Source organism: Gouania willdenowi, chromosome 3, assembly GCF_900634775.1.
Source record: "Gouania willdenowi chromosome 3, fGouWil2.1, whole genome shotgun sequence".
Classification (NCBI taxonomy): Eukaryota; Metazoa; Chordata; class Actinopteri; order Blenniiformes; family Gobiesocidae; genus Gouania; species Gouania willdenowi.
The window spans coordinates 44,243,240-44,262,333 of record NC_041046.1 but is presented as its reverse complement, the minus strand read 5'-3'; the positions used below and the strand labels follow the sequence as shown (position 1 = coordinate 44,262,333).

Sequence of the window (19,094 nt, the reverse complement as noted above, 5' to 3'; positions counted from 1 at the left end):
CCACAAAATGTACTCATGCACATTTTATAAAAATATGGAACAAATATTAATATAGGAAACACTGAGGAAAGGTCTGTGGTGTTCAGAGGTGTAAAGAATACTGATTTATCTACTCATGTAGAAATATTGCTACTTGATTGAAAGAAGAAAATATGATTATGTTCAATGTGAAAACCATGAAAAAGAAATAAAAAAATTATAACAAAAAATAATATTTTACTCAGTAACTGTTGGGTGTAGAAATGTGACAAATTACTTTAATTCTTTTAAAACATTCTTAAGTACAGTTAAAATGACTGATTTAGAAATATACTCAAAAAAGTACAAGTACCCGTAAAAGCAACTCAATTACTGTAACGTCAGTACTTGTAATTCATTATTTTCTGTGTCTTTAAGCTCCGCCCACATCACATTATTACCAAACTATCGTTTTAACTTCAGTTCTATTTACCTCATTATAAAACATCCATGTAGGCACATTAACATGCAGCTGTTTCCATATGTTTTTATCATTCCAGGTCAGGGTTAGCACATGTTTGGGTTAGCTTAGCATGGAGCGACGTAGCCTCAGCAGCTTCTCATTATTGGTATGAGCTGCTTCTGCAGGTGAACTAATATTGATCTCTGAGTTCATCCGAAAGAAATCACGTTAATACAGTTATTCAACAAGTTCCTGTTTTCTGGAGCGAGCCTGTTATTTTAACGACAATGTAGCATCACAGTGTGCTGCGTATTTAAATCACATAAATGGATCTACAATATGTCTCCTGTGTCCGTCCTGAGGCTGTGCAGGTCACGCTCTCTCTCTGTGAATGTCCACGCTGTAAATTCATTGTTTTGATGTTGACTGCTTTTATTTCTGTAATGATTTAATTAGTGCAGCAGATTAATAAAATAAAAAAAGTCGTTGAGTTTGGTATAAAAGCATGACATTTGACACAGAAACTCTCTAAAAGCCACTATTTTATAAAAAAAAAAGGTGTTGGCCACTAAAAAATGAAATATGGTGGCCATTTTTCAAGATGGCAGCATTTGCTATTCAGTGGTTATTATATAACCAAAGAATACTCGGATCTGGTCAAACGAGGCGTCAGCGGAAAGGTGTGGTCCTCCTGAGGCCGTGGAAGTTTGGTGTTTTCCCGCACCAGGGGTAACCTCAGAGGAGTATGAGCAAAAAGGAGTGACTTTGATACTGATTTCTCCCATTGACCGTGGTTACCCCTGGTGCAGGAAAACACCAAACCTCTGTGGCCTCCTGTAGGCGCAATTCGGCCTCTAGCCGATAACAAACCACATATTTGGACTCGTGAGGAATAAAACGCGTCCGCTGGTGCCATTGTTTTTTTTTTTTTACAAAATAGGCAATTTTTTTTGCACAGCAATTGTGTGTTTTGCCTGTAGCAGGAGCAGTTCTAACTCTGCCCATGGGGGATGCACATATTCAGACTCGAGAGGACCACACCTTTCCGCTGACACCTTGTTTGGCCCAATTCGAGCATTTTTTGGTAATAACCATTGAGTAGCAATGGCAGTCATCTTGAAAAATGGCTGCCACATTGAATTTTTGAATGGCCAACGCCTTTTTCCAAAATAGCGGCTCTTAGAGATTATATGTGCCAAAATGAATTATTTTATACCAAAGAGAACAATTCACTAGAAATATGCAATTAATCTGCTGCACTAAATGTAAATGTTTTAATGTAAATGGTTTAATGTAAATGGTTTAATGTAACTGTATGAGGAGGCTGCGCCTCCATCAAAGCTGTAATCATCACCGTCTGCACAATAAACCAAAGACTGATGCTTCGTCTGCTCCGACTTATTCACTTAACCAGGGATGTCAAACATATGTACAGTATTTCAGTTCAAGGGCCAAATACAGTCCAGTTTAACTTCAAGTGGGCCACAGATTTTAGGCTGGAAAACAAGAAATTTCAAGATTATTCTGCCATATAAATATATGTAAATCACTGAAGTTACAGACAATATCCAATCTTTACCATTTCTTGAATTTGTGACCAAATTCATGTTTTTCCTAAAAACACCATAGTGACAACATGAAACTTAAAAAAAAATGAAATACTCAAACTTTCAGAATCATGCTAGTTTTCTAAAATTACCTACCCTGCCTTTAAGTAGCTTTTTCATTGATGGCCAAATGAGGTTATGTTTGAAGGTGTGACGTCAGGGACATTTAGGTTTGTTTTGGGAAAATGTACAGTGATAATTAGTGTTTTCATATATTTTGGCTTTTAGCAAGGACACTGTAAGTAGTTGAACTCCATCTATTCCCATTCCAGTTTGTTGTCCTTGTGGATCCGGATCTTCTCAGACCGGAACAGACTTGGTCTGGACTCGTTGAGTGTCATTGATCCACAACAGTCAGTTTAGATGCACACGGAATTTGTAAAGCATTTATTAAAGGTATAAATGCAGTCCAAACAAATCAGACGTTGCACACCCTTGGTTGCAGCAGCCATGTTGAAAGTCTCAGGTCAGTCTGATCCTGATCTGCAGAGATATTTGAGGAACACACACACACACACACACCCACACAGACAGTACTTGCTTTTATAGAGAGATGACATGGAATGACCTGATAATGTTTGTGACTATCTGAAAGGTGAGAGTAAACAATCAGGCTTCTTTCTGCTTTGTCTCTTCTGCTCGTACTGAACTGAAAACACAGTAGATCATAAAAATGTAAAACTTGTATTGGAGCATCAAATGGTTTTCCTTCCTTCTAAAAAAAGGCCCGGGCCCACATTTCCAGCTCCGTTGGCTCACGTTCAGCCCACAGGTTTCACACCAGTGCTGTATTTTTGGTTGGTGTTATTCCCTCAGTTTGGTGGTCAGACTGTGTTTATTTGTTCTTGCTTACAGGAAGGTTCCCACCCTGAGGTTCCAGGTACAGACGACCTCAGAGCGTGTGACTCACACCATCATGCTGGGCTTGTGTTGAACTTACAGGGTGGGATGTAATGATGTCATATTTCAGTGAATGGAGTCATTTAGGGCTTTTAGCTCTATATCTGTGCACCTTGTAACATTTTCCAATTTCTATGAATACCTACTTTTAATGAAAACTTTGCTTTTCATACACCTTTAAGTTTGAGTCTTGCCACAATTTATTGTAAGCGAGGCGGAAACAAGTAGTAGTATGTTTGTTAGATGGGCTTAAATAAATAAATTAATCAAGTAATTGATGATGATAACAATAATAATGATAATAATAATGAACACAAGGCAAGGCAAATGTATCTGTATAGCGTATTTCATACACAAGGCAATTCAATGTGCTTTACATGATTAAAAAGTGAAAGAGAAAACATTTAACAGTTTAAAAATCAATAAGAAAACTTTAAATCAGCAATAATATGATTAAAAATCAGAGACTTTATCTAATAGTCCAAAAATGAATAAATAACTTTATTCGGAGTGTCCTAAAGTGAATTGAGTCTTTTATTCTATTTATAATATTCAATAAATATTTAACCTGTCAAACTTTTTTCTTTGTTGAAATAGTTACCTGCCCGTTCTCTCTGCATCATGTGTGTGTGTGTGTGTGTGTGTGTGTGTGTGTGTGTGTGTGTGTGTATATATATATACACCTGTTTTTCATTTAATGCTTAAAAGAAAATGATGAATAAGAGAAAATTTAATTCAGACAAAAAACACCATTTGTTAATATCTTTCTTATTTTATGTATATACATAAAATTATATTTAATGAAATTCAATTATAGTTAATGTCAGTATGGAAAGGAAAGGATAAAGGGTTTATCTATTACTCTGAAATTAAACGTTTTTAAAACTACTGTTTTATCCTTTTAATGTCTTAAAGTTTTCGGCATGTAATCATAATAATGTTTTTCAAATTTTTCTAATGTTTAATGTTTTGTTGTCCGGAACTAATTATCGTAACACTGCGTTCCTAGTCGGACTGTGTTCTATGACGTGTTGGCTAACGATAGCTTTCACGGAGTTACATAGCTTATTTAATAAATATTGATCCTCCTGTTTACATTTATTTGGTGGATAAATGTATCACAGTTATTGTGTAACACGTCTGTTGAACCTATTTACCTGGTTGTTAGCTTAGCTACACAATGCTAATCAGCAGTGACACTCCTGTTTAAAAGATCCGACTTTTTCTCTCGACTTTGGAGTTTGGACATTTGAACGTAAGAATCCTCTTTCAACACTCCATATGTGTGTCAAAAGTGTGTTTATTTATGGCATTTGAGCTCCACATTTGTTAATTTGTTTTATCGATGCTAACGTGCTAAGCTTGCTGTTGGACAGTAATGTCTTTCCCTGCGTTCACCTTTAGCTTGTGTCTGTTCCAAGATTTACATTAACGTGTTTCTCTGTCTCATGACGTCATGAGTGCACGTGAACGGAATGTAATCCCATAGAATAATAATAAAAAAAATCCCATAGAAATTTGTCAAAAATGTTATGAAGTGTTATTATTGCTCGTATTTGTTGACTTTGGGTAACTGTATGATACTTTCCCCCTTATTTGTCCGTTTTTGTGTGTATTTTACGTTGTTTATTCTTTGTTGTGGTAGTTTTGTGGTTAGTTTTATAATCTTTAGAGTTACATTACTTTAGTAGTCTTAAATTGTAAACTCTTGCTTTAACCACTGGGATGTGGTTGGAATATCTGAGTCTGAGTGGAGTTTGCATGTTCTCCTCATGCCTTCTTGGGCTTTATGTTGCACAGGTTTAGCTTCGGATGTGATCTGATTAGGGCAAGCAGATCAAGTGGAAAGAAAAGAGAAATTTGTCGGAAACAGAATTGGGGAAATTTTAAAATGTGAGTCCCTAGTTTTTACTTAAAACTTAGTCAATTTTCAAAAATGAACCAAATATTTTGATAAAATACAGATCTTAACATCTATTCTGTTGAAGTTGTGTCGTAGACTTTGTTTCTAGTTAGGGTGAGGATGGTATGGACATCTTTTCTCTGCTGTAACTGTTTTCTTTTGCAGGTTAATGGATCGTCCTGTTCCATCTCCACTCACATCTCTCCTCTCCTCCTCTTCTTCACTTCCCTGTGGTTTTGCTGTGGGACCGTCACGGCTCTGCCAGGGTCGGCTCGGACTGTGGTGGGTGGGACGGGCTCTGGAGGCCGGGACTCTGCTGGGGAAAGAGGGGGACACGGACTGGACCTGGAGACAAGACCTTGACCCTGAACTCAACATCAACACTGAAGACACGAAGGAAGAGAAGGTTGATCAGATTACAAAAGATACATCACAAATAGAAGAGATGAGGTCTATTCGATACGATACAATATGGTTTCTCATGTCATGTGGAGACAGGACCATCTATAAGGGGGAATAAAGGGGGGAGATTTTTGGGGTCCATCCATGAAGTCAGTAAAATGATGGTCCATTGTGTGTGCAAACTTCAGGAGTTTCACAGAGGGGTCCCTTGAGGTGCAGTCATTGGTGGGGAGAGAGAATAGAAGTGGGGAGAGAACACACCCCTGGGGGGCGCCAGTGCTATGTGACCGGGTGCTGGATCTGATGCTTCCCAGCCTTACTTGCTGCTTCCCGTCAGTCAGGAAGTTGGTGGTTGGAGCTGGGTGATAGTGGTTAAACTGACAAAAATAATCATGAAATCTGGTGAAAAGAGGTGAAAAGTGACAATAATAGGTCAACATATGTGACAATAGGTGGAAAAGTGGTGGAAAGGGTTTATAAGTGCTGAACATGTCTTGAAAGTGGAAAAAATGTGTAGAAAAGGCATTGAAATGTGACGTAAAAGTGTCAGAATATGAGTATTGTAGCAGAAATGCATTAAAAGGAACAAAATTATGGTAAGAAAAAGTGATGAAAATAGGTTAAAATATGGAGAGTTTGGTGTAGTTGCAGAAAGTGGATAAAAATAATCAAAAATGGGCTCAAATTGTAAAAATAAACAAAATTCCTGATTTAATCTATTAGGCAGACACTGTCTTTATCTGATAAAAAATGATTTTTCTCACTCACGCTCATCAAAGATCAAAGTTTGCTGTTCTTGTAAAGCCTTTAATCACACTTCAATACTTTCACTTTTATTATCTCCTCTAAAGAAACAGCATTTTAAAGAGAATAACATGTTATATTTCCGTGTTCTAAACTCACAAAGCGTCTCTAAGTCTTCAATGATTCAGCTGCTTCCATCAGACAGAGTGAACTGACCGCACTGACCTTGCAGTGTCTGTTGTCATGGATGGAACTAATGAGGAAGTGTTTCCATTTCTCCCACGCTCTTCCAAAAATGACCTTTTTTCTCCACAGACGGAACAAATTGCAGGTTGTCCCCTAAATATCAGAGAGGAACCCTATATGATGTGAAGTTCAGGCTCTAATCATCACCTGAACGGGTTTGAGAAAAACGCAGAGACATAGAAATTAACATTATACCTGCTGATGATCATAGACATACATAACATAGAAAAGTGTAATCAACACCAGCATTTTAGTACCCACTAATTAATATCCCTTTATAGTTGCATTAAATTAATAATTACTTTGTGTTTAAATCCTGTAAATCTGTGTTATGTATAACGATATCAGGGGTTAAATTATGGAACTGGAGGAAATTAAACAAAGCACCAACATAAACCAGTTTAAAAAGTCATATATCGTTATTAAGTATAAGAAAAAAGAGCAACAATCTTACATCGGACAGCAATAATATATAATATGTATAAAATATTTAAATACATACTCTATATATATTGTGATAGAGAATATTATGAATTTAAATACTATATTTTGTATTTGAGAGTTAATTGATGAAATTTGTGTAGTATATATTGAATAGAAAAACATTAATATTATGTACATGCATGTGTATGTGTGTTAATGTTTGTATGTACAGTATATATGTTTGATGTGCATGTATAAACTGTGTATATAAAACTTTGTGTAGAACATATATTGAATGTGTGTTGTAGAAATAGTGATATTAGATTCCTAATTATTATTATTTTGCTTCAACCTACACCTTTAGTGATGCACAGACTATTCGGTCACAAATTTTCATCCAAAAATGGCCCAAAACTGCATTTTCAGAGGAATGCAGTTTGATATGAATAAATCAAACTTTTACTGTCACAGGTTTTAAATTAGGGATGATCAATTTAGTTTGATTGCGATACTAACCAATCCCCAAACGGTAAGTTTTTTATTCTCCAAAGTAATTGTAAATCAGAATCAGAAATACTTTATTAATCAAAGGGGGAAATTATTTTTGTTACAGCTCCAGATATACAAACAACATATATTATACAAGCCACGTCTATTAAGAACGATATAGATATAACTATACATATATAAAAGGTCAACAAATTACATCTCGTTATTAGCGATATATTATCTCATGCTAATATTTAACCTGTATCTATAATCCTAATCCCTGTGTTCTGTTTCGCAGACATGGATGGGGATTAATGATCAGAGAAGCTTCTGGCTCAGGTAAGAATTTCATGAATGTTCCATACCATCATTCAACCACGTTAATTAGTAGTGACTTGTTAACAAGAGATCTAACATTAAGAAGAGCTAATTTTAAAGACTTTACTGGAGACACTGGTGGACTTTTTGGATGACATGTTATAGGAGTCACATTTTTATCTCTATAAAGCTTTTTGCTTTTCTTTAATTTCACAATTTTACCTGTGTTACCTGTCACCACAGGAATTAAAGAAGCTGCATTAACTCCATAGGGCCCTGACTTCTTCTGGTTGTTCCTAAAAATAGAGCTATTGCAGTCTAGACCCAGCACACATCAGACCTGTGTCGCTCTAAGATGAACACATCTGAAGAAGAAGAAGCAGAAGAAGAACATCTAAACATGACAATATTTTCCTCAGAATCCATCAACAGCTCGTTATTAATGTTTTGATATATGGGATTTATGGAGGGGGGGGCAAGTTCCTGACAGGGACCGACAGCCCAAAATGCAATGGTTTAAACTTCAAAGCTGAGGCAACGCTTGAGGAAATACTTTAACTTTGTAACGTTTTAGCAGCTGCTGGGTTTGAAATCATATTAATAGAAACACGTCTGGTGCACTGTGTGAGTCATTATCTGTGCTCTCTCTCTCTCTGTGTGTGTTGTCAACATCTCAGCTTGTATGTCATCCTCACTAGCTTCCTGCGCTGCCTGCTAGCGTAGCGCCAACATTTCCTCCTGCTCGAGGCTGTTAGTGGTGTCCTCATTAAAATCCAGTTTATTTCTGTCTGACACTCATGGAAGCCACGCACACGCACACGCACATGCACACACACACCTGATACCATCACACCTGTCCTCTGAGGGCCCATGAGGACACACACTCATCTAATACATTGATTTTTTTTTATTCTGCTTTGTACAGATACCTCTGCTTTTTGCTTCCTTTCCCCACAGCTTTGCCTGTAAGGCACAGAGGAGTTCTGAGAAGAACGTGGAGCAGCAGTGTGTCTGTGCCGAAGTGTGTGAGGGCGAGTGTGTGGATGTGTGTGTTCGTGTGTGTCAGGACATCCATCGAGGAACAGAGCTCCTTCTGCAGCGTGAAGACGCCACAAACACACCTGGACACACAGGTGAGACTAACAAGGAGGAACATACACACCAACACGCCAGAACCGTTCCACCATATTACCATAGTTTTCATCCACAGATTTGTATTGTACTTTCATTATATTAGAGGATTTACACATATTCCCTACTTACCAAGTCATTTCAACTGGATTTTTGTCATTTAAATATTTTAATATTTAAAACATGATCACAACAGTTTCCAAAACAAAGTAACGTTTGCTCACAAAGGACTAGTTATATATTCATATCAGGTCCATGGCCTCATAATGGCTCTCATTTATCAACCGTTTGAACGTACGACCAAATTCCTGCAATAAAAATAAATAAAAACAGTTGTGACCTGGAGATAATCTGTGAGGGACCTTTACTCTCCCTTAAACAGTGCTCTGACACGCTCTGGTGGCTGAAGTTAGCGTGTAAATCACGAACTGTTGAAGACACACAAACTCTGAGGATAGAAGTCCTTTTGGGTGGGAGTCCTTGAACAGTCCGTGATTTACTCGCTAACTTCAGCCACTAGAGCGTGTCAGATGTTTTTAACCTTTTTTGGTAAACAGGAGGTTTACATCTTTAACTTTTCCTGATTATTTAGATCAGGGGTGTAAAACTCATTTTTGAGAGCAGTTTATCTTCAGTGGGACGCAGATTTCAGTTGGAAAAATAAGTAAATTAAACATTATTTAGTATAAATTCTAAAATATGTACAGCACTGACAATGTCAAAGTAATAAGTGACATATTCGTCCCAGCAGGATTTTCACTTTTAATTTATTTTGTGGCCAATTTTTATGTAATTTGGGAAAATTATTTGGAATAATTTGAAGAAATTTGCAGCATGGGGATAATGTTAGCTCTGAAAATATTGATTCATTGAATTTGTGTATTATTTTGGAAACTGAAATAGTTGGTAATTTACACAATGATTCATGGTTTCTTTGACTTTTTTGCTGTGGGCCGAATTGGATGCTCTAAAGGGTCTTGAGTTTGACACGTGTGATTTAGAGCAACCAAAAGCAGCATGAGTTGTCATTTTGACTGAAAAAGCTGCTAAATAATCTAAAAAGCTGCTAAATAATCTAAAAAGCTGCTAAATAGTCTAAAAAGCTGCTAAATAATCTAAAAAGCTGCTAAATAATCTAAAAAGCAAGATGGAGGAACACAGGCTCTGCAACTGTAAAAGTTAATAAAGTGGATATGGTGCATAATAATGCGTTTTGTTAGACATAGATCTACTAATAAGGACATTTCAAAGGTTTTCGGCCACATTTGTAAAAACAGTGGAGGATCCCTTTAAAGGGCTTGCTCTTTGTTATCTAACAATCCATCTATCTGTGTTTTTGCAGCAACAAAAAGCAAAGTGAATGGAAGCAAACATCTGGAACGTGAAGTTACCAAAGTGTCGAACTTGAGCGAAAAAGACAAGATTAGAAAAATGGCCATAACTAAGGACACAGAGATAGTCGAGGAAATCCGATCTGATCCATGCTCAGGCGCTAACAGACAGAACGCTGCTAAAGGTCCATCATCAGGAGGACAAACGGACACTTCCTCCTCTGTCCGCTGCAGCTCTCGTCTGGCTGCTAAACCACGACGAGTTCATCGTCCGTCCAGAAGAACCAGGAAACCTCCTCCCAACGTTCCAACAGCCAGTGTCCAGATTTCCAGTGAAACATCTTCTGCTACGTCTCCTTCAGACACGCCCCTTGGGTGTAGCTCTGGGGTCAGAGAGCGACGGTACAACTGCTCAGTGTGCGAGAAGAAGTTCTACCAGATGAGTCACCTGAAGAAACACCAGTTCAGCCACATGGAGGAGAAACCTTTCAGCTGTAAGCAGTGTGGGAAGAGCTACACCTCAGCTGAAAGCTTCAGAGCCCACCAGGTACACAATATAAATATATATAGTTCATTCATTTGTACTACATAGTTCATGATTCACTCACAAAAAACACATTTTTTATTATAAATATGCTTAAAATCTGTTTACTTATAGTACCCAGTTGGTTTGTACATATTTGTGTTAGTATTGTGTTGTTTATAATCGTGTACATTGTCACGTCATGGAACAGAATATCTTAATCTCTGTACAAATAAGTCACAACACAGAAATTAATTAATAAATAAAAATGGCTTTTTTCCAGTGACTTCAATTGTTAGCATTAGAGTAAAATTCAAAATGCTGAGATAAAATGTTGATTATTTCCAAAAAACCATCAATAAAGACTCCAAAATGTCTTTCTTTCAAAGGGTCACCTCTGCAGAGAAACTGAATCAGTTTGATTTTCATGGAGTGAAATTGACAAATAAGGTTTATTTTCTGCATTAATATCATTAATGTTATTTTCTCTCACACGGATATAAAAGAAATAATTTTCTTTGTACGGGAGTTTTTAAACCATCCGCTTTGATATTTAAGATTTTGAAGTCATTAAATAGATAGTCGCGTATAAATAATAACTGTGTGTGCAGATGAATCACCGTGGAGAGAGACCGTTCTGCTGCCCTCACTGCGAGAAATCCTACGGCCTGAAACGGGACCTGAAGGAGCACATGGTTCTTCACACTGGAGAGAAACCGCACGTCTGCGACTGCTGTGGGAAAGCCTTCGCTCGCCGACCGTCCCTCAGAATTCACCGCCTCCTGCACTGCAGCAAGACGCTGCACAGCCAGGCTCCAAAGGTATAGGGTGCTACGGCCAGGCTCAAAGGTAGGGGGCGCTACGGCCAGGCTCAAAGGTAGGGGGCGCTACGACCAGACTCCAAAGGTAGGGGGCGCTACGACCAGACTCCAAAGGTAGGGGGCGCTACGGCCAGGCTCAAAGGTAGGGGGGCGCTACGGCCAGGCTCAAAGGTAGGGAGCGCTGTGGCCAGGCTCCAAAGGTAGGGGGGCATTACGGCCAGGCTCCAAAGGTAGGGGGCGCTACGGCCAGGCTCAAAGGTAGGGGGGCGCTACGGCCAGGCTCAAAGGTAGGGGGGCGCTACGGCCAGGCTCAAAGGTAGGGGGGCGCTACGGCCAGGCTCAAAGGTAGGGGGCGCTATGGCCAGGCTCCAAAGGTAGGGGGCGCTACGGCCAGGCTCAAAGGTAGGTGGCGTTACGGCCAGGCTCCAAATGTAGGGGGCGTTACGGCCAGGCTCCAAAGGTAGGGGGCGTTACGCCCAGGCTCAAAGGTAGGGGGCGCTATGGCCAGGCTCCAAAGGTAGGGGGTGCTACAGCGCTCACTTTATTAGTGAATACCTAAGTTAATAGATTTTCATTATAAAAATATATTTGTACAGAATTATTGCCACGTGTTTTGTATGTTTTGTGGGATAATTTGGAGTTTTTTTTTATTGACATTTAGTCTATTTTTCAGTCATTTTCTGGGTTTTCTTTTGGGACAGCACAAAATTAGACTGAGGGCCGCTTGTCGCCCCCGTGCCACCAGTTGCCCATGTCTGTTACAGACGGTTTCTGACTGATTATTTATGTCCGAGCATGTTACCTTTGAACTTGGGCTTCTTTGCATGAAGGTGTTTGATGTGCTCAGTATCTTCTCTCTCTCTCACAGGTAAAGTGTTCAGTCTGCTCTAAGCTTCTGGCCAACTCCGGTTCTCTGAGGAACCACATGAAGCTGCACACTGGGGAGAAACCTCACACATGTCAGCACTGTGGGAAAAGCTTCAGTCAAAAAGGTGAAAACCACAAACTTACCTGCCCTTAATAATAAGAATAATCATATGGATTGAATATGTATCATCAGTCGATGATTTATTAGAACGGCAATGAATGAGGTTTCGGAAACTACAAAAATGTCTGACAGTCTGTGCAGCAGCTGCTTCATATTCCTTCCAAATACTGTCATCTATATGACGTCTTTCCATGTGAGGGAGAAGGAAACGTAAAGATTTTTAATTTTTTCACCTCATTTTGCATACAGTAAACTCTATATCAGAGACAGTTAGCTTAGCACTTAGCCGCACTAATGGACCAAGAATTTTCATGCATCCCACACAGCTGTGGATGCTTCCAGATGTGATTATGTCCTGCAGTCGTACTAGGACTTTAACTCTACTATTATCCTTGGGGTCAAATTGACCCCATTCAATGTTAATCATTCAAAAAATAATAGTTGACTTTTTTTTGCTTCATATTTCATGAATTTTCATAATTTGAGGGGTACAATTGATTAAGCATAAAATGATATTTTATCAATCTGTTGAATGCATATTGCACCCATTAGTGTTCTGCTGGGGTCAGTTTGACCCCAAGCTGTTTTAGTGACCTCACGTCTCCACACCTACTTTTCAGTTGATACATGACACAGTAGAATATTTCCCATGCTGTGGGGGGTGGGGTATTAAAAACAAGATATGTTTATGAGTGGAAGGGGGTGTCACCAACATCAATCATTGTGGTTCATTGTTTGAGAGTCATTAATGTGCACCACAGATTAGAAACAATTTCGATAAAAAAAAAGTCAAGATACACCTGATGCTGCAGGAAAGGTCAAAGGTTATGTCGTCACCACAACCAATAAGGTTCATGCTCTAGTGCTCATTAATGTTAATGTCAGCAAATTTGGATGAAAACTATTCATAAATTAATTTTAATTCAAAAGTATGTCCTGATGGTGGCGCTAGAGAACAGGTCATTTTCTGGGGCAAATATCCCTGAGGTCCCATTGACCCCAGCTGATTGTTCCTCACCAACCACCTCCTCCTTCCTGTGATGTCACAGGAAACCTGGACTGCCATCTGAGGATCCACAGCGGCGAGCGACCGTTAGCGTGCACCGAGTGCGATCAGACGTTCTCCCAGAAAGCCGAGCTGCGCAGACACATGTTCTCCCACACGGGAGGAGGTTTCCTCTGCAGCTACTGTGGGAAATCCCTCAGAGACCCGTACAGCCTCAAGTCCCACGAGCGTCTGCACACGGGAGAGAGACCTCACTGCTGCAGCGTCTGCGGGAAAGGTAACAAAATAAAACCTAGTATTTGACGCATTGACAAAAGCATAGATGGAGTTAAAAATTAATAAACAACCTCAAACTACGAAGCTTTCAATTTATACTGTAATAAAGAGTTCTGTTTATCTCAGAGGTTCTCAAGCTTGGGGTCAGGACCCTGTTTGGGGTTGCAAGACACTGGTAGGGGGTCGCAAGATCCCTTCAAGGAACTAAGAATATTTTTTTTTTTAACAATTTCAGCCCAATTTTGCTTATTTTGACCCTTTTTCTACAACTACACCAAACTTCATATTTTAACCTATTTTCATCACTTTTTCTTGCCATACTTTTGCTCCTTTTAATGCATTTTTACTACTTTACATCCATTTCTGACACTTCATCAAATTTCAATGACTTTTCTGCACATTTTTTCCACTTTCCAGACATGTTCAGCACTTATAAACCCTTTCCACCACTTTTACACCTAATGTCACATATGTTGACCCATTATTGTCATTTTTAAACTTTTTTCACCATATTTCATGCTTATTTTTGCCAATTTAACCACATAAATTCATTTGCCATGCGCATTATTTGCCAGTTTTAACTAATTGTTACTTCGTCTTTCTGCCACTTTTAAGCCATTATTGACAATTTAAACCCTTTTACTACTTTTTCTGTCTGTTTTTGGCAACGTTTTACCAATTTATGTTGTTTGTAAAATCCCATTTCACCACCATTTTTTAAATCACTTTTAATCCATTTTTATTTTAATCATTTTATTCAGATAAATAAATACATGTGGTTATCACAGATTCATAGATTCACTGGTTTATCTTACAGTGGATCCAAAGGGACAGATTAGGAATAGCAGTTACTTTTATTGAATCAGTGCACCTACCTAATGTTTCTACAGTAATTGTTATAATAAGCTGGGGGCCACATTGGACTCTTTGGTCTATTAAATAAAATATGAACCAAGTTTTCTCACAGTCAGTAAAAGAAAAGTAATTTATATATATTCATTCTGCTTGTTAAATACACCATCCTCTTATTACTAACATTAATAATCAGTCCAATATTAACCCAGCTGTTACCTTAATGTGTGAACAGTTCCTCATAAGTGCAGATATTTATAAGTGATCAATAATACATGTGTCCACACCTGATAAAAAAGCAGTTTCTCTGAGTTCATCCAGAATGAAAGCATTCAACTTTAGCCTTTGAAAGCTTTTAGAAGCTGTAACTACTGTAACTACTGTTGCTACGTGTGAGTTTAAAGATGTTTTTCGTCTGCAGAGTGAGATAAACTCCAGTCCAGCTTCATGCAGCATTTGTTCAGCTTGTGTTGGAGATTTAAGGGTTAATGGATGACAACATTCTGCTTTTAACAGGAAGTTAAAGCTGCTGCTCTCATCAGATAAAGACTTAGTGTAAAAGTAAATCAAAGTTCTGCTCGAAAATAAAGAATGTAAAAAGTTTTTCATTCTTACTGTGATTACTTGTGTTGCTATATATATATGTACCGTAAATATATTATATATATATTTATCTTATATATTATATTATATTCATGTTATAAATTATATATATAATATGATATATAAACCTTTTACCATCTGCATTATCAAATTTAATTTATATATACTACATTATATATATATCATATATAATTTTATTTAGTATTCATAATTTATATTGAATTATAATTCAATTCAATTCAACTTTATTGTATAGCTCAATTTACAACAAAATCATCTCAATGCACTTATCAAAATATAAAATTCATAATAAGAGAAAAAAACCCAACAAGATCCACATAAACAAGTATTTAGCGACAGTGGGAAGAAACAAGTCCCTTTAACAGGAATAAATCTTCATTAGAACCAGGTTCAGAGGTGGCAGCCATCTGCGTGGACTGGTTGTGGTTAGTAAACAGAAGGACCAACAGAACAGGATAGAGAGATAGAACATCAGAGTGTCTCAGACTAGTTGAGCCGTGAACCACAGAACAGGAAGTGACATCATCAGCTTCACAACATCTGAAACAGAGCAGAGAGAGGAGAACGAGGAGAAGACACTGACTGCAGAAAAACATGATACATTATTATAAAGTCTGTGTTGGCCTTGGGTCTCACTCCCAGTGCCTAGTCAGCACTTATTGGTTGCTTATTGGTAAGCTAACAGCGACTCTATGGTCTGTAAATGTGAGCGTTCACAGACGAGCCCATGTCCACTCTAGTGGTTAGGTTAATGCTATTATACGGTATACGCTTCAGCGTGTAAGTAGGTTTTGATTTTAGCCTTAAAGATGGAGAGAGTAGCAGCCTCCCATACTAAGACTGAAAGCTGGTTCCAAAGGCGAGGAGCCTGGTAGCACAATGCTCTTCCTCCTGTTCTACTTCTAGACACAGTAGGAACTTTCAGAAGGCCAGCAAACTGAGAGTGGAGTGATCTACCCAGACTATAGGGCACTAACAGGTCTGTAAGATATAGAGGAGCTTGATCATATAGAGCTTTGTATATCAACATAATGATATATATACAGTATATATATATAATTTAGTGTTTTTCCAGGGTCATTTTGTCTATATTCTATGTTGTTTTATGTATTTTTGTTGTCATTTTGTGCATTTTATTAGCTGTTTTGCAGGTTTCCATGGCCGTAGGCTGCTTCTCCTCCAGGGATCACTCCCGTACACTTGTTAAAGATGGTACCGCGTAGGAAGAACAGGCCGTTTTGTTGTTGTAGAGCTGCACTTTATTATCTGGCTGCACTATAAACATAAGCTCACTACCTGTCCCTGTCGCCGTGTCGGACTCTACCCATAGGCACGCACACACATCTCTCCTCCTCGGCTCACTCTCACACACACACGCACGCGCGTCAGCCACACACATGCACCACCATCACTCACATCCACTTTTTAGCTTCCGTACACTCAGCTCTCGTTCACGCTCCATGTTCAACACAATACGTACAAAACGCTCATTAAAACGGGGCAGTCTGCACCACTTCTGCACGTGCACTAATCATTGCTGCAATCTTAGTGAATTACTCGCAGCAGGTGAAGAAACTGCATCACCAAAGGATTTAGGGAAGTAACTAGTTTACCACCTTTATTTCAGATCTTAGTGAATCCGCCCCTGGGTGTTTTTTCTTTTTGCTTCAGGGCTACTCAAGCATGGTCAAGGGGTAAAGGGGGCGTGGCTTGATCATCTGGTTGACTTATAGATTCATATTGTCTCATTGGGTCGGTATAAATGAATTTAAAATTGACTAATATTTATGATTGCTGAGTAAGTTTTTCCCTCACTTTTGTCTTCAGGCTACACCCTGGCCACCAAACTGCGGCGTCACATGAGGTCGTGCCACCTGAAGGAGAAACCGTACAGCTGTTACTGCGGCGCCTCCTACAGCGTCAGACAGAGTCTACTGAGGCACCAGTCTCAGCACGCAGCAGAGGGAGGAGCTACGGAGGAGGAAGTGGAGCCAGAGGCGGGCTTTAGCCATCAGAAGCCAATCAGAGGTCGACCTAAGAAGGAGAAAGAAGGAAACCACAGTCCAGAGTTGATGGTTCACATCCAGGAAGAAGAGCTGACTGAGGTGATGGAGGGGGTGGTGCAGGTGGTGGAGGTGGTGATATCGTAGAGCACGCTGCAGTGCATTGTGGGTCCACGCACAGACAAACTTTGAAACAATAAATATTCTTAAACAACAACTAAATAGTGTTTATTATTTCCATCACTGACTGTTAACATAATGTATAATATGAATAAAGAATATTATGATTGCATTGTTCACAAAGCACTAACTTACATTTAATTAATATATATTCATGCTTTTCTGGTTTTTTCGTAAACTTTCTAAAACAAATGTGTTTTTGTATTAAAATAAAAAACATCACTTAGTCCAGAAAATTCCAGAGAAATACAAACTGAACAGTGTAAAATATTTATAATATCTGTGGATATCATGAAATAAACAGAACAACTGATGCAGATGAAATAGTTTTTCTACATAACAGTTGATAAGTTGGGTCAGACGATGCTATCTGTAGCAGCGCTTCTAGCCCCGCCCACATCCTCTACCACAGAGTGGTCGACTGTCACTACAATCATTTATCACTGACTTTGTTCATTTGTCACTCATGGATTTATTCATCTTGTCCAGTGTGTATGGAGGAACCACTTTTTGTATTTTTGAGTTTTTGTTGTCACTTTATTAATGTTTTTGTTATCTTTGTGTATTATGATCCAAAAAGTCAGTTTTTTGGATCGTGGTAATACATCCAATCACTGGGATTCAAACCCTGGACCTTCTCCTCTGTGCTGTTTGTTAAAGGACGTTTTCATCTTTCTATTCTGAGCTGTTTGAAATCCATGAAACTAAACGGAGTTTGAAAGTTCTGCTGTAAGAACTTCTTCCTCCTCATCCTCATCAGTTTATAAGAGTGGATCAGGAGATCAAAGATGGGCGATAGCAGTAGAAATAGACGCTTCACCGATGAGACCAATTAAAGTGAAAATGTCTGGAGGCTGATGAGCCAGAACCAGTGGAATGTGATTACTGACACATCAGATCATCCACTGTATTCGTCAGGAGAATATGTGATATAATTGATCAGGACGCCCTAGAATAAACGTTCTAAATGGTTGCTCACGCTGTTTGGAGGCGTCTGAGCTGTAATGAAGTGGTTCTGGGTGATGTCTCAAAGTGGCTGTCAGTCAGCAGCTGGAAACCAAACACATGGAGAAGGGAAAGTAATGATAATGTATTCACAGTAATCAGTGATGACTCACTCCCATCATTGTTGTCTAATCAACACACGCTTCATCAAACCTCCATGAAAATCTCACTTAAGATGTGAGCTGCCTTTGAAAAGGTTTATTATGTAACAGGCTCAGCGCTGCACTAGTGCCTTTAGATTACAAGCTCCCACCGAAAGGAGGAAAAATGAGTTTTTGAGCAGTTTGAATGACTTTTTTCAGAGTATGAATCACTGATGGGACTGTTGAATCAGACAATGTACGGTTTGCTGAGAAAATACTGCAAAGAAATCTTTTCTTTTCAAATCCAAAAAAACTCATTTTACAGATATGACCTCCTGTAAGAGCACTTTTTATCATAAAATTCCCACAATTCACTAATAAACAGGTTGGAAACCTCACATCTGGGTCCTGAGTGAGAACTGACCACTTTACTAGGCTACACCAGACATGTAACTGCAGAAGATTTAAAAAAAAATACACAAAAATGACTCCAAAAAATATACAAAGCAGAATCATGTAAAATGACAACAAAAATATACAATATGCCTCTAAAAACACAAAAGGAAAGCAGAAATACACAAAATCACTACAAAAACAACACTAAAAACAACAATATACACAAAAAGATCGATAAGACACAAAACAACAATAAAAATACGCAAAATCACAACAAAATGACAAAAACATGCAAAAAGACATAAAAAATATACAATATGACTAAAACCCACTAAAGAAAAGCAGAAATACACAAAATCACTACAAAAACAAGATGCTGAATGACACCAATATACACAAAAAGATCGATGAGCAACAAAAAT

General features: G+C 38.4%; 1 protein-coding gene across 1 annotated transcript; it reads left to right on the top strand.

The window, feature by feature from the left end:
• Nucleotides 1-3,950: 3,950 nt before the first annotated feature.
• znf408 (zinc finger protein 408) lies at nt 3,951-17,230 on the top strand. The gene is made up of 9 exons (XM_028443025.1): nt 3,951-4,183; nt 4,997-5,237; nt 7,434-7,474; nt 8,411-8,586; nt 9,927-10,462; nt 11,050-11,259; nt 12,128-12,251; nt 13,297-13,530; nt 16,833-17,230. Exons 2-9 carry the CDS (start codon nt 5,001-5,003, stop codon nt 17,153-17,155), a joined length of 1,881 nt encoding a protein of 626 aa, XP_028298826.1. The 5' UTR covers nt 3,951-4,183; nt 4,997-5,000; the 3' UTR covers nt 17,156-17,230.
• Nucleotides 17,231-19,094: the final 1,864 nt, after the last annotated feature.